General features: G+C 36.0%; 1 protein-coding gene across 5 annotated transcripts in view; it reads left to right on the top strand.

The window, feature by feature from the left end:
* The window catches only part of PARD3B (par-3 family cell polarity regulator beta), a 520,784-nt gene that overhangs the window by 72,805 nt on the left and 430,912 nt on the right, over window positions 1-17,067 (top strand). For all 5 annotated transcript variants that reach the window (XM_072418720.1, XM_072418718.1, XM_072418717.1 and 2 more), the window contains exons 6-8: window positions 525-859; window positions 1,563-1,702; window positions 4,440-4,568. In XM_072418720.1, the coding sequence (XP_072274821.1) occupies window positions 525-859; window positions 1,563-1,702; window positions 4,440-4,568 (604 nt within the window). The remainder of the gene's footprint in view (window positions 1-524; window positions 860-1,562; window positions 1,703-4,439; window positions 4,569-17,067) is intronic.

Raw genomic sequence — 17,067 nt, 5'->3', positions numbered from 1 at the left:
GACATGGTCCGCAGCTCTGGCCGGTGCACCACCCCAGTGAGGTCCTACTCCTGACCACCAGTGGTTCCCAGACCAACGGTTGGCGACCGCTGCTTTAGCACACAAGCTTTTTTTTTGCCTGAAAAGGATCCTGGAAGCCTAGCTGTGCAGAGTAGACTTACAGGAGCATTTACAAACCAGGTTTTTCAGAAGCAGATCTAATCATACCCTTACTCGAGTTCATTTGATTAGCAACACCTAATTCAGATATGTTGCCAAACAGTACAGTAGATCATGTATATGAAGTTGATCCCAAGGATCAAAATTAACATTGAGTTGTAAAGTGTATGCCTAGTTTGACCTTCTGTGACACATAGCTAATTTGTACATAACATTGTGGTTTGATTGTTGTGTAGACTGCATATTGAAAATATGCTTTGTCATAGCACTTATACCTAAAATTGAAGTTGAAAAGTGTAGATGAAATTTCAATACAGGGCACTATGTTTATTAAGCCCTTATTAAGATATGTTCCTGTATCTTAGGGCACAAGATATCTTCAGACAAGCAATGAAACATCCTAGTGTGTTAGTAGAAGTTGTTCCATCCTTTAACCGTGAGCTGTATGAGAAAGCTGCCATATCTTCCTTGTCACTTTTGGAAGACGAAGATGATGACGAAGTTCCTAATATAAAACCACCCCCTCCACCTTCCCATACAAAGCTAAGTGGGAAGATAAGTGACCACGTTAACGGTTTGGATTCTCCAGTACAATCATCGGTAGGCCCAGACTCAACAGTTCATGGTAGTTCATACCCCTCACCTCTGGGATTTGGGATTAAAAAAACTGCCAAGAAATTAAGGATTGATCTGAAAAAAGGTAATTTTTCTTCTGTTATTTATGTTATTTACAGGTTTGTGCAGTCCCTTCGTCTGGAAAAACATGGCCGTTTTTTTGCATTTTCAATGTAGACTGTGGCTTAAAGGTTGCCATAAAGCATTCTGATTTGCTGTATATTTTTGCTAGTACATTCTTAGAGTTTTAGTTTGTTGATTTTAGTGAAATGGGTTTTATGTAGTATACATAGAACCAGCCTCCTAGTAGAGTAAGGCTACAGTTTTCTCCATTTTCTTGGCATAATAAAGCAAAAAATATAAAAAGTATAAAAATAGGTTTAGTTTAGCTTTTATGCCGAGCCAACTATTTCACCCTTTCTGCAACCTTGTGTGTCTTGTTTGCTTAATGCTATTAGGATGAGTAGGAAGAGGTGACACCAGATTAGATCTCAAGGGCTAAGTAGTAAATATCTGGTTCGGTGGTCAAACAGCACTTGCAAATACCACATGGATCAACATTCAAGATCAATGTGACCAATGGTGAACATTGGAGAGCAAAGCTGTAGAAATAAACACAGTGTACAAAGTATGGTAACTTTTAGCAACCAGTCATAAATCAATTTATACCTTGTATGTCTGTCATTTGTATACAATTAATATTGTGGGGATAGATAAAAAATATATGTTTTACTATTCTATTTTCTGAAGCATCTGTCACATATTTTAACTGACAACTTCCAATCCAGGTGCAGATGGGCTTGGATTCACAGTGGTCACTAGGGACTCCACAGTACATGGACCTGGCCCTATTTTTGTAAAAAACATCCTTCCCAAAGGAGCAGCAATAAAAGATGGACGGTTGCTCTCTGGAGACAGGATAGTAGAGGTATGTAAATCATTGACTATTACAAAATCGCTTTTTTTTTTTTTTTAGAAAACTTATCAAAAACCCGGTTCAGAAAGATCACAAAGTCTCATTTAAATCTGGTCATCCCTGTACCCATGCATAATTTCTTTGACATGGGAGGTGTATGCTTGCTTGGTGCAGGAAAAATTTTGGTGATTGGAATGAAATCTCTTAGATTAGACAAGATAACTGCGGAAATGTTTGAGCATAGAGTTTGGATTGCCAATTTTAAAGTAAACTTGCTGAAGTCTACATCAATTTAAAAGCAATTCCATTCTCAATTTGCTTTCAGGATTTATGTATTAAAAAAATAAATGATATACTTTTAGTGCAGTTCTCTATTACCATGACAACATAAATTAAGGAGTCAACTATGGAAAGATTCCAAAGGGACTGTCCCTTCCAGGGCAAATTTTGCATTGAAGTTGGACATGATTCTTCTATGCTGGTATGTTTTATTTCTGTTTTCCAATTTAAAGAAATATGACCTCTTTACTCTTTGGTCCTTGTTCAGCACGCTGTGAAATGGATTCTCCAGAAATAGGGGAAGGGGTCATCTTAATTACAATGGCAAATAGGCTTCTTTGCTTCTTGTGAAGAAAGTACTGGATCTCAGTTTAGTGGATTTACAGTTGTTATATTTAGTTTGAAATGAAGATTTTAAGTGCAGTTAGATCCTAAAACAAATGGTATCAAATACTGATAGGGCAGCATATTTGCTTTTTGGTATCTTGATGATAACATACATGGAAAAATGGAAAGAAACTATTTTAGCACGAGGGGGAATTAGTATTTAAAATATATCAGCCAATGTGTTACATTCGATTTTAAATTATTGTTGAATACCAGGCACTACAAAAAAAACTAGGCTATATACATTTAATGTTGCAGTTAAGAGTTATTAACCCCCCTAGCGTTCTAATTTTGTCAGTTTTTTGATGCAAAAAGTGATCCTATTTTTTTTGCATAGAAATATTTGTTTATAGTGTGGGCCTGTAATTCTTAGGATTAACTCCCGGGTATGATAATTATATTTATTTATTATATTAGAATCATAAATTATAATATAATACATAATTATAAATAATTTTAAAAAATAATGAAATAATAGACAACAATGTAATCTTAATATAAAATAAAAAATGTACTTTTATTTTTCTTTCATGTTGTGTGGTGTTTTTGTACTGTAAAAACCATTTAAAAGCAGATTACATTGTAATCTGCTTTTAAATTTCCCTCCCAGACACATCCCCCAATACATCACCCAGAAGATGACTCGCCTGCCTCTCACAGACCGACGGTGCTGCTGCTCTGCATCTCCAGTGAGATGCGAAGCACAATGCAGAAGTCCTGCATTGTGTTTCGCATCTCACTGCTGATGCGGGCAGCGGCATGGCTGGGACCCGGGTGGTATTTAAATGCAGATTACTCTCAGTAATCTGCTTTTAAATTTCCCACCCGGCCACGGCACCCGACAGACCGGTGCCCGGGCATCACAGCAGGACCATCGGATCTCCGCTGGAGCGTGGGGCAAAGGTAAGGGGGGCTCTTAAAGTTACCCCGAGTGTGACTCGGGATTACCGCTTTTTGCAAGTAAAAGCCACCCTGAGTCACACTCGGGATTACCGCTAGGGGGGTTAAAGCACTACTGGAGTTTTGAAAATTTGCTAGGGCAATAACTTTATAAAAGACATTATTTTTAAAATAATGCTTTTCTGCCTACAAAGTGATAATAAATAGATTTGGAGAGGTTACTTTCCACTCCTAAATTGAAAATTTATAGGGAGTATGTCTCTTTTGGACCAAACATTGTCCAAACATGGAATTGGGAATCTGCCCCACCATACTCTTGCAGATTCCCAGTAAAACCAACCCCAGGACAGAAAGTTTAAACAACTAGCAGGGATAACGAGAGCTTCTCTCCAAACAAAACTTTGCTTGTCTCACCTCAGTAATAACCTAAAAGGGAGAAAGGGAGGTCCCGCATAACGATCCAAGGCTGTTCCCAGTAACACAGGTGCTCTCTTTGTTCCTCTGTTACAATATAAATATATATGAGTCTGTAAATTGGTATTGCTTCTGTACCTTTCTCTTTACCTGTGCTTTTCATAACTTTTTATTTATTATTAATTATTTTTTTATTATTTATTATTTTATAATTGTTTTTATTACAGTAGTACCCATGCATAATCTTAAAATAAGCAGGATAAAGCAGAAGAAATAAACATAGTTTAACTTTAAATGTCTTTTTTTTTAATTGTCATTTTTTATTGGGTTTTCACATAAAATAAACAACAGAAAGTAAGGGTAGTAAATGTATACCACAGGTAAGTTGGGGGGGGGGGGGGACATTTTGCCAGGTAACAAGTGTGCAGAAATACAGTGATTAGGGGGGTTATCAATGCAAACATCATTGCAACATCAAGGTCCATGTGTCTCGTAAGGTTTAATGGTAGTAAATTTTTATCACACAAAAGAGAAGGGAAGCAACCTGTAACCGTGTATCAAGAAAAAAATAGCATATAAACCGGCGAACACCGCAAATGTCTTTTAAAGGTAACATTGACATATGTAAAAATGCAGCATAAACATCCACATACCAGTGTAATTCATGAGTGAATAAACAACTTTTGCTCAAAGAATGTTGTTAATAGTTATTTTCTTAAAGCCATACATGAATTCATTCACTCTGTTTTAATGTTGTTTTCCCATTAAGGTTAATAGTATGGTAATTGCTGGAAAAACACAAGAAGAACTCGTAGCTATGCTAAGGAGTACCAAGTTGGGTGAGACGGTGTCCCTGGTGGTTGCTCGACAGGAAGAAGCTTTCTTACCTCGTGAAATGGTAATGTCTCTAACACTACAACCTTGAATATATTGCATGCAGTTTTTTGCCAGACTGACCATGTCTCAGAGAGACGCCAGACCACAGGCAGCGAGATCAGCTTACACTATATCAAAATCAAACAATGATTTACTATCAGTCCATGAAATTTGATTTTCAACCCCTGGTGACATCATAAGCTATGGGATGTGATTTTGTCATGGGTATCACACAGCACTTGATTTATTGGGAAGTCCATGAATATATCCAACTCCAGAGAAAATGTATGGATGATTTAAAACTGCCATGACAAGTCATAAAATGTAACCCTGCAGGATTTAAAAGGCACACCGAGGTAAAGTGGCATGCTGATTTGATCCTAGGATGATAAATGCACAGCCAAGCTCATCGGCTGTTATTGTATACCTCTTGCAGCCTCAGTAAACACTTTGTGTAATTCCTAATAAGAGTGGAACTTTCTGTAGTAATGACATAACTAATTTGATATGGTAGGTCCATTTCCAAGATTTAAAGCTTATAGTAGACTGATTTTTCTGTATATCACAAAGCCATACTAACAGGTTCTGGAATCTGCATTATGTCTTTTAATGTTTTCCTTATTTTCCAAGGTTTTTGTTATTCTTTCTTATTTTGGTGCTGTGAGGTAATGTCATCACAAGTATAAAGTGTTTCTCAAGTAATCTGTTTACCTAAATGTAGAATACATTATTTATGAAATTGCATTAGCAAAAAACCATCCATTTTATTTTAGGGAACATGATTTATTTCACTTATGAACTAAATAGATATGTAACAGGTATTTTATATTAGGATATGGTGTGTGTATGTATGTATATGTGTGTATATACATATATATATATATATAAAAGAAGGATTTGCATGTTATTTCAGATAAAGACACCAGCGCAATCCATGGCTGAGCCAAGCCTACCAATACCTGTTTGGAATTTAACAGTGCCTACAGAAATATATAATGAGGATTTTCATTTGTTAGCTTGTTCCTGGCACTGTACAGTAAATGTGGGACTGCACTGTACTCATAGGATGTCCAGAGGCTGAGGATTGTGTTCAGAGATTACATGCACAGAGTGAGATACACAAATGTGGGCAGAGAGGCACCAGAAGAGTGCAATTGTGTTGAATGCAGAATTTCATTTGCGTATAGTAATATGATGTGCAGCAGGATACAAGGTTGGTTTTTTGCAAGGAGCAGGACAGTTTGGCTGGAGAACCATGGGGCTGAAGAGGTGTGCTGAAGGGAGCAGAGTGGGGAGAGGCTTAAGCCTGAATAATTGTTGAAAACTATTACTTTTCAATATTATTGAGGTTTAATTTATTTCTTGATTTGTTCTTGTTATTTTATTGCTAATATTTTTGTGTCACTGTGAGACTTCCAATGATGGCACATTTAATAAAGCATTTTACTTAGATGCAAGACATGTGGTATGTGTGTATGTGTACAAGGGGCTGCTGAGAAGTTCCTGGCTTTGCCCCCTTTCAGATGAATTAGAAAAATCAATGTGGGGCATATGACAGCCTAATATTTTAGTTATGTAACTGTTTTTTTTTTTGTCACGTCGTTGAAATTTTCCGGTGAAAGCCAGCAAAGGACATTCACACTGAGATGTCACAAACACTCGGGGAGAAGTGTCCTTCCTACAGCCTACTGTCAAAACCTGGATATCTCGTTTCAAAACTGGGCATTTCACTGTTGAAGATGAGCCCCTGAGTGGGCGCCCCCCAACCTCAACTGACCCGGCAACCTGTGATGCTGTCCATGAGTTGAATATTGAGGACCGGGGAATATCTGCAAAAAACATATCCTAGATATTTGACATCTCACAGGAGCGTGTTGGGTTTGTTATCACCACTATCCTAGACATGCGCAAGCTTTCAGCGAAGTGGGTGTCGAAATGTTTAAACAGCAATCAGAATAAGGAACGAGATGAAGCATCCAAGCTGTTTTGGCCCATTTTGAAGCTGCACAGGACTTTTTGGCTAGGTTAGTGACTAAAGGATGAAACCTGGCTCCTCATCTATGATTCTGAAACCAAGCAACAGTCAAAGGAAAGGCATCACAGTGAGTCCCCGCAGTCGAAGAAGTTCCGAAACCAGAAATCGGCCAAAAAAGTCATGGCGTCCGTTCTCTGGGACAAAGACAGTATTCTGTTGGTGGACAACCTACCTCAGGGCTCTAGTATCACCGGACAGTATTATGCTAACCTCCTGGACCAGCTGAAGGAGGCAATTAGGACAAAACACCGTGGAAAGTTGACCAAAGAAATCCTTTTTCTGCAGGACAATGCACCTGTGCACACGTCCAACGTTGTGGCTGACAAATTGAACACCCTGGGTTTCCAATTGGTCCACAATCCCCCCATCTCATCTGACCTGGCCCCTTCAGAATATTATCTGTTCCCGAAGGGGCAACATTTTGAGTACATTTCTGACGTCAAAGATGCTGTTGAGAGCTGGTTTGCGGCCCAACCAAAGGACTTTTATTTGAATGGTCTAGAAAAGCTGCAACTACGCTGTACCAAGTGCATCAGTCTCAGGGGGGAATATGTTGAATAAATGTATTATTTCATAACTCTGGCTCTCTTCTTTCTGAAAAAAGCCAGGAACTTCTCAGCACCCCCTCTTACGGTAGGCTTACAGTCTTTCTGCCCCACAATTATGTGTTCTGCCTTACAAACAGATAAGGGGATATTAGGTTTCGAGGATACCTTTTGAATAGTTACCTTCACAAAAAATTTTGAAAAACACCCTGTTAGTGGAAAGCCAACAGTCTTGGTGTGGCAGGGGAGTTAACTATGGCATTAGACCACAGGTATAGCCCCATTGCTATTACCAATTTTAAAACTTTGTTAACAATAACATTTAAAATGTTTAATGTATTTTTTTGTTAAGTTTTTGTTGTACAATGTGAAGTCACCAAATTATTAAATAATGAAAAGAGGCATCACCATATTGTCTTAAAGAAAAAGTTTAAATGTTGAGACTTGCAGAATGCTGTAAAGAAAAGTAAGTGGACCATTTGTGCTTTATTTACATCAGTATTCTGTTATGAGCCAGAACACAGCCTAGCTAGGTTTCCTAAGGTACAAATTATATGGGCCGCTTGTATTGCATGCTTAAGTGTTTTCCATCTTTTACTTCTAAATATTGCCTAGTGCTGGCTGACAATATACAGCAATGTGGTGCGTGGAAGGATATCCATTCAAACACCAAAATGTTCTGTGTATTTCTTTTGCTTTAGATTGTATAGGTGCTGTCTCAGTTGTAGTTGGACAAGAGATTCTGTTTATATATTTGAACTAATGTGATGTACTAAACAATAACAGGATTTGTGTTTCATTAATATGTTTCATATGACTTTAGAACATTTTTTCTGTAACACTCTTTTTTTACTTTGAGGAAAAATGCATCATTTTTCATACAGATTGTCATTGATGGAGCTCTTGAGTTTCCTTCCTGGACTCTGAGGTTTATATTAGCTGTAAATGTCTTCTTTAGTTTCTGTGTGTAACTCATAGCCTCTTCCATTTGTATTTAATCCTCTGCTGGCATGAGACATATCAGTTCCAATATAGACAAAGAAGCTGCTGTCCAACCTTATCATGATTGATGTAGGTGTGTATATTTGACCTCTTATTGAGAAACGGGCAGGATGAAGGTCTGGTCAAATGCTTCCTTTTCCTGTCTATCAGCAAGAAAATTACCCAGTGTTATCTGCACGCCAATTTGAGTCATGCAGCATGTGTCAAAATGGCCTTTTTGATACTTTCATTTAGTGTATTATTTTCCTATAGCACACATTCTATCTTTTAGGTTTAAGTTTTACTGAACTGTAATTATTTACTAGTATAGAAGTGAATGCATGATACACACATGTGAAAAAAACATGCTTAACTTGAATTTTTTTTTTTTTTTTACCTATTCACAATAATTCAATTTAATTAATTATGTTTTCAAGACTCTCACAGGCAGTCAACCCTGCTGAGCATAGGCACTTGTATTCTTAAGTCAACACATTCCTATGTTAAATAGCTGCAATGTAAGTTCATCTAGGACACTCTGATATAGTCTTATAGTGTTACAAGATTTAATGATCATCAAAAACTTCTATAACCAAAGAGTCAAAGATTCATGTTGGAGGATAGTTAGAGCAAAGGTAAAATGCTTCTGGTTGAAGACCAAGTTCTCATACCTAAATATGTAAATTAGGTATATGTATCTGCATAGCTTATATGTATAATAATAATATATAATTTATTTAATATGTAAATTAGGTATATGTATCTGCATAGCTTATATGTATAATAATAATATATAATTTATTTAATATGTAAATTAGGTATATGTATCTGCATAGCTTATATCTATAATATTATTATATAACTTATTAATATAATATAAACATATAAAAATTACTGCCCAGCAGAGCATCTGCTCTTTAAATAGTTTAACTTTTTATTTTACCTAAATATTTATTGTAATTAAAGCATTACAATGTGTCAATATTCATGTTTGTTCATCCACATAGCTGCATGTATTTCCCCTAGCTGCAAGGGGTCATTTTCCTTGTACTGCCTCATTTGGTGCTATATCTAAAGTTACCATATCTTCTGGTTCAGTGGACTGAGTGCAACAAAGGTTGCTTTTAAGTATAGAAGCAACCATGGAAGCATTTAACATTTATGTGTACAAACTTTGGCTCTGATATATTAAAGGTCTCCTAGTCTCGAGAAGATACACTTTCATCAGTGTACCTGGTTAATCCTGCAAACCTGGAATGTATCTAGCCTAGGAATAAAACATTTGCTAACAAATAGCAAATGACTTTTAAGAAATCCATTTCAAGTTTGCAGGATTGCCCTAGGTCCAGCCTTGGAGAGCTTTAATAAATCAGGCCCTTTATATAACTGTACAGAACACAGCTACTTTGTGTATACTCTGGGTATGGTATCAACCACCTATACAATATATACTAGAATACTTATATTTACCAGGCTTGACAATCTGTTTAATTATTAGTGGTTATATAGACAACTATTTTTCAAAATTTTGTCAGGAAAATAAAGGCCCACCCATATGTTTTTGTATGATTTGTTTAGAGTAGAGGATAGTAATTTTTTTTTATTAGAGAATGCACCCAAGACACATTAGGTTTTCTGATGTTCTTTTTTTCTCTTTAATGACAACTTTATAGAAAGCTTAACCAATGAGAGATCAGTATTTTGGAGGTGTCACACCTCTGACTTATTCAGACGTTTTTCTCAATTTCAGCTTATACTACTGAAATTCTGTAAACTTTTTTTCCGATAAAGCAGTTTGTCAGCTAGAAACATGCATGGAATCCCAAAGCATCAGACCCATGCTTAAAATGAGACTACAAAATATGTAAAATGCAGTAAAAACTATTATCCATGCCCCGTAAAAGTGTATTCTATGTAGATTGTTATTGTAAACTTTACCCACTTTTTATGTGTCATTTTCGCTTACTCTTAATATATATAGATTATATGATCCTTTTAGAACACCTTTACATTGAAAGAGGATCATAAAGTTTTCAAGCCGATAACATGCTGCACATGATGCTTGTGTGTTAATAAGGGGTGCTGTAGTGACTCCCCATCAGGGCCAGGCCCATGACACCCTGCATTCTCCTCTCACCATGAATAGAATTCTTCCTACATTATATGTAGAAGAAGGAGCTGATCACGAATAGGCTACCGGAAAAGTACCTATTTAAATATTCAATTGTTCAGGTTTTTTAAAGAATTATATTTTCCACCGCTTCCCAAATAAACATTTATTACTTACACTGGCATTCTAGCAAGTAACAGCCAATGTACAAAAAATAATGAATAACATTTTGCTGACAGGTCTGCTTTAGCAATATCCCATTTCAGTACTTTGGTCTGCTTCACATTCTTCATGTACTTTTTTGATTGTACATATCATGTTTACCTATAATAAACAGAGAAGTTAGAATAAATTATTTATGGGAAAATCAAAGTGAAACAGATGCATTAAAAGTTTAAATGTGTGATATATGTGTGTAATATGCAATACAATACACACACATACATACCCATAAAAAATTTAGTATAGCTCAACATGTTATATATTTTCACATTTATATTTTACAGCCTTAGCATATTACATAATTTCTTCAGCTTGCACCTCAACAATTCAATTTTATAAGCGGCTCACAATGAAATTGCTTTTCTTGGGCGTAAATATGCCTTTATCTTTTTGGTTTGTGAAAAGCTTTGTCCTATCACATTGTGAAAAAGTCAAGCGCTTCTAGCAGTTGGATTAAACTCGGAGTTGTGTAGCTATCATCTGTACCTTATTTTATAATGGGAACAAGCTTGTCATGTCAAAAACTTTTGAAGGTTAGGAATAAATGCAGCTTCGTCCGGAGTGTTATACCTTGCGGTCGCAGTACTATATTTGAGTAATATGCAATTACTGAAAACTGGGTGCACATAGAAAGACACAACACAATGTGAAATTGGTATTGCAAAGGGCAAAAGTATGATTGAAGGCTTAAAACTGTATTAGAGATTAGGCAGTCATGCCATCGGTAGTTTGGGTGATGGGGGATAAAAAAAAGGATGACCTCACAAGGATACCCTCTGTCTAGAGAAAGAATTGTTTTGTATTCTTGTAAGCTGTTTAAAATGACAAACTCAAAAACTACTCAGTTGTACTCAGAAATTAATAGGGGGAATATATTACACAATCGGTTCTAAAAGTGTTGACTTGAAAGGGAACATTTAGTGATGTAATACTGCTAAAATATGTGACAACAACTTATGTCATGGCAGGAAAGAAAACACATTTTAATGGGGGAAGCTGGAGACCAGGCAGAGCAATCCACCAGCCTTTTACAATGTTTAAAGACAACATTGTTATTTGTATTATATATATTTTTGGATTATTTTGTATTCTATAGCACTAAGACTATGTACACACATGCAATAATTGTCGTTGGAAACGGATGATTAATGACCGATCGCTCCATAATCGTAAACAAAAGATAAAAGTACACAACGACTGGCCAACGATACTGATGAACAAGGAATGTTGCTGGCAATGAACCACCATCCTGGCAGATCCGTTTGGGCGACGATCCTTCACTATCTATTGTGCCTTAGGCTATGTACACATGTCAGATGTATTCACGTCCGATAATCACCTCAGGGCTGATATTGGACTAGAATCTTGTGTGTGTACAGCACTCGCTGTTTGTCATTAATTGTTCCATCCTGGCGGATTGGCGAACGATTATAATGAAAGCAAAGGGGAGAGAGTGCACGGTCATTCTCACTCCTTTGTGGAGCAGAATAGTGCTAAATGTACAGCGTTCATTTATACGTTGTTCAGTGGAAAGATCTCTTCCAACGACAATTATTGCACATGTGTATGCAGCCTAAAGCAATTAATCAAACTTTTCTTTTTCTTAAATTTGTGATTACTGCGAACTGGTGGTACTTTGTACATAAGTTGGCCGTGCATGCATCTATGCTGTTCTCAAACAGAATAAAAAGTCCATGCTTATTAGATACCGGCTTTTAGGTAAACAGAAGCTACATGCCACCTGCAGTGTGGAAACAGTGTGAGACAGCATAGTGTATTGTGTGGATGGGAATTGTGGTAGACCAATTCTCCAATCAATTGCCCGCCATCTTTTGCTTGTCTCCACTGTCCCAGTTAGATGTGCGTTACATGATGTCTTAGATGCACTGTTGACTTCTGGGTAAGTATTACAGTCTGACAAAAAAGTGTCCATCAAAAAAAGGGGCCCACAATGATTTTTAGGTGCAATCCATGCCAACAAAATATTTCTGGTGATTACTTATCCCTTTTACAGATATCGTTAAATAGGTAATGATTGTGCAAAGTACAATGCATGTGTGGACACTAGGCATGTTATCTTTAAATGACAGCCAATATACCACTTTGCCCAGCTCTGCAGTCATGTTGTTACCGTATGTACAGAACTGTTAACTGAATGTTGTTCTCTGCGAATGCAGAGTCATTAAGGATTGTTTGTTTAACGACAATTATCTAGTATGTGTAGGTAGTTCAACAATCTCTGGCACATGGGAGAAGAATACAGTGTCCTGTAACATGTAAAAAGCATCTGCAAGTTGCACCTCTATTTAACATGACAACCTCCTTTGCTGTACATTTTAACATTCAGTGTGTTTCAGGTAGGAACGCACATAGAAAATTCTGTGTTGACGATTTGCTCATTGTCGATCAAAGCCTAAAAAAAAGCTCCAGCACAAGATCAATGGTTTTAAAAAAAACAGGACCTTACAAGTTTCTGATAGGTGACCACATTAAAACAAACCCATGAGACATTACAGAGCATATGGCACAAGGATTACTAGATACCAGGGAGAATACTGCATGCCAGAAACAGTACGTTAGGATAAAAAAAAATCTGGCCAAGGCATAACAGGACACCTATAAAATAAATAATTGGGATACTTCATTAGTCAGATCTATATATTCTAGCATTGATTTTTTTTTAAACCATCAATCACGCATTTACTGTGAATTATTATTAAACAGTATTTATATAGCGCCAACATATTACGCAGCACTGTACATTAAATAAGGGATTAAAAAATGACAGACAAATACAGACAGTGACACACAAAAAATCAGAATACACAAACATCACAATACACCTTAATATTGTATTTGAGTTATGCCAACATACTCTCCATTCACTACTTTTCACCCATTATATTCTCTCTTTTTGGAGTAAAGTACTGAGATTTGCAAAGGCGAGTACAGGTGTTCAGATGTTTACAGGCATTTTTAATTACTAAAGGCATTTTTGGCCAAGCTCAAAAAGCAACAAAGGGTCCTAGTCCAGAGAAGTAGAAAACTATTTTATATATATATATATATATATATATATATATATATAATATAATATTTTCCAGTTCTGGATATTGGATTTGTTATACAAATTGAAAAAGACATTAGGGAAGTACACAAGCTATGTGTGTATACCTTTTCCTCCACTGCAAAACTGGTGACATAAAGCTTGCCAGTGCTCTCATCTGCTCCGTCTTCTAAGTCAGGAAATATGCCCACTGTTTGGTGTAAGAAACCATGTCACCTTCCCTATATGGGAAAAGTTGTGGTATCTCCTTAAAAAGGACATTTATCTCTAGGAGTTGAACCCCCTTCTTACTCTTCCCCCCCCAGTTGGTTTCCCCAAAAAACCCCCCCCCCCCCCTTTTATTTTTTCAAATGCTCAAATGTTTTTTCTTTGTTTCCCATTTTTTTTTTTTACCCCACCCCTGGTTACTTGAGATAATTCTGATATAGAGTAAGGGGACCTGAAAGATTTGAAGAATGGTTATAATAATTCTTGAATAAACCTTTTGTATAGATAAAAATGAATAGTTATATAGTTCTCAAGTTTTATTTAAATATGGAAATCTATGCTAGTTTGGACAGTTAAGAAATGATAATTATTTTTGATGACTCCCTTATACTTTTACATTTACTTATCCCTTCTTGTTGTTGTTTTTTTTTACCAAGGTTTGTAATTTATAATTGGAAAACTAATAAAATTTTTTGAAAAAGGAAAAAAAAAGGACATTTAACCCCCCTAGCGGTAATCCCGAGTGTGACACGGAGTCAATTTTACTTGCAAAAAGCGGTAATCTCGAGTGAGACTCGGGGTACCTAAAAGCAGGATAAAAACCCCACTTACAACTGTTCCGTCGCTGTCCCCCGACGTCCTGCAAAAAATTGTAACACTTTTTATATGGAAATTTGGAAGGAATAAGACCGCTAGGGAGGTTAATCACTTATTTTTGCTACTCATTATCTCCTAACATTTTACTTTAGTTCTGGTCATTTATTAGATTACATTGCAATTATTTCTTCTATACCTTACTGGATATTATTATTATTATTATTATTAATAAACAGGATTTTTATAGCGCCAACATATTACGCAGTGTGGTACAAATGACAAACAGATACCGACAGTGAGAGAGAAGGAGAAGACCCTGCCCCAATGAGTTTACAATCTAGGAGGATATACAGACTTTGCACTGGCATAATCTCCACACTTCTTGCACAAATTTTTTTTAGGATTAAACAGGCAGATATAAGTAAAGTCTTCTGTAGTTGGACATAGTATACAGCAGACCTGTTAAAATCCACTAATCTGACATTCTAATTACATTTTTCTGTTATACTGTTTAATTGTTGAAATCTTTATTTCACGTTGAAGGGCCATTTAACAAGCTGATGTTTAAACTCTGCTCTGCTTTGCATTATAAAAAGAAGTTCTCAGTCACCCATACTGTGACCAATGTTAAACTTTACGCAGACTGCTTGACCTAATTATTTCAATGTTTCCTTTTTTGTTCACTAATGAATAAAGGATATGAAGAGATAACGTTTTTACACAGGGGAAGATCCATAGTAGTGTTAGGACCAGCTACAGACAGTACTAAACTAATATCCAATTAGTCATTTATCCTAATTCTGTGAGCATTTCCTGCCAGCTGTCAGCATGTAACATTAAGAGAGGGAGCAGTATCTTCTGAACTCAGGAGACAACCTTGATTTCCTTAATTACTGGCGACCGTAGAGAGTGTCCTCTAATTAGTAAATCCTTCAAGGTGCATTTCAGTGTGATGACCATCTGCCAATGCACGTATCTGCGTACATGAAATCCCTGTCTCACTTGCCAGAGTTTTTTTTTTTTAAAGTATTAACATCACGGTGTAAATCAGTTGTATATATTTAATCTAGGAATGAGTCATTACTTTTAATTTCAGGTTTGTGGGTTTGAGGGTTAGAATCTGTCAGGCTTTTGCAAAAATGCTGTGTCCCTTATGAATTAGGAGAGAAAGTGAGGGGAAATTTTAAATATGGGTGAATATTTGTTCCCATAAAAACTTTTTTTCCCTTTCCTTTGAAGGGTTACTTCCTGTTGTGTTTCCAGGTTGTAAAGTGATGATAATTTATCCCCATTAAAAAGGATAACAAAAAGTGACCAGAGATTTAGGTCTCCCTGTCTTCTATCCAAAACAAAGGGAAAAGTTTGTCTTTAGATACTCATGGAAAATATTGAAGTTGAGGTAAATGCTGGTAAGGCAATAGTTTAGGTTAAGGTTTTATTAACGTTTAGGGTTGCCGTTTTATTGTGAAATTTTAATTTGCTGGAGATTTATATTAGGTAGAGTAAGGGCCAGCTTTTGGTTTGTGTGTATATTGGAATAAATAGTACCCCATATCTTTTAATGTAAAACTGTGAAGTGATTCTAGAGCTGATGAACAGGGAGACAGGATCTCCAAACCAGCAATTTGCTTTGGAACATGCACATACTTTACATACCTATTATTAGGAGTTTTCACTTTTGGCTTTATTTTATTTGTTTCATAGATCTAAGATTTTATAGCTGGTAACAAAACATACATTCTTTTCTTTCCATTACTGTTATACTTTCTTTTGGTAGCCACAGCAGTAATTAATTAGAATAATTTGAGGATATTGAACATTGTGGGATCTTGGTACTGTGAAACAGAATCTAAAGTAAACTTAAGACAATTGAAAAGAAAAAGAAGGGAACTTTTAGATATTAGACCTACTATAATAAAACAGTGAAACTATTTAAAAAACTATAATTTTGGCAATCGTTTTTTGTCTGCTGTAGCAAAATGATGTTGAATTTTCTTTGAGTAATGTATTCTGGTTGGTTGGTGTGAACAAGTAATAGAAAATCATGTCATGTAAGTCATCATGTAACCATCCACAAGAAATGGGTAAAAGATGATTTAGGAAAAAGGCAAAAGCCGTATAAAACACACAATTCAACCCGTGAGACACAGACACAAGTAGGAAAGCCGTGACCCTACAAGGATTACACTCAGAGACCACTGAGGTGACCATTGACGTTACCTATTTGTTCTATATACCTGGATGAAAAAGCTACAGATCAAATTGTGTGTTTTATGATCTCTGCACTTTGGTGAGAGTAAAAGGGTGTTATGATTTAACACTAGGGGGTCACAGTGGTTACAATTATAGCAATTGAGCTACCTGTGAATACATGTTGAAATGTGCTTGATAACTTTTTTTTAATAGAAGATTTATGAGTAATTCCTCCTGGTGAATATTTGAAGTTGATTAATTAGAACTAAATAAACAAAGCATATATATACGACTTGATAAATTCGGAATATGGTGTCCTTCTGAGGAAGCCTGCAGGTGAAATGCAGACTCAACAGTACAAATTGTTCATTAGAAATACATTTATGCTGGAAATATGATGAATGAATCAATGCAATTTTTGTGATATGGTTTTTAATGAACAATAAATTAAAAATCTTTTTAACTTTAATTATTTTTTGATTCTTTGTAACAAGCACCTAAAAAATCCTGATATACCTTATATGAATTGTGGTTTGTGGAATGATATATGTGAATATATATATA

This window comes from Pyxicephalus adspersus, chromosome 7, assembly GCF_032062135.1.
Source record: "Pyxicephalus adspersus chromosome 7, UCB_Pads_2.0, whole genome shotgun sequence".
Classification (NCBI taxonomy): Eukaryota; Metazoa; Chordata; class Amphibia; order Anura; family Pyxicephalidae; genus Pyxicephalus; species Pyxicephalus adspersus.
Note: the sequence above shows the minus strand (reverse complement) of the source record. Positions and strands in the feature narration are given on the sequence as shown.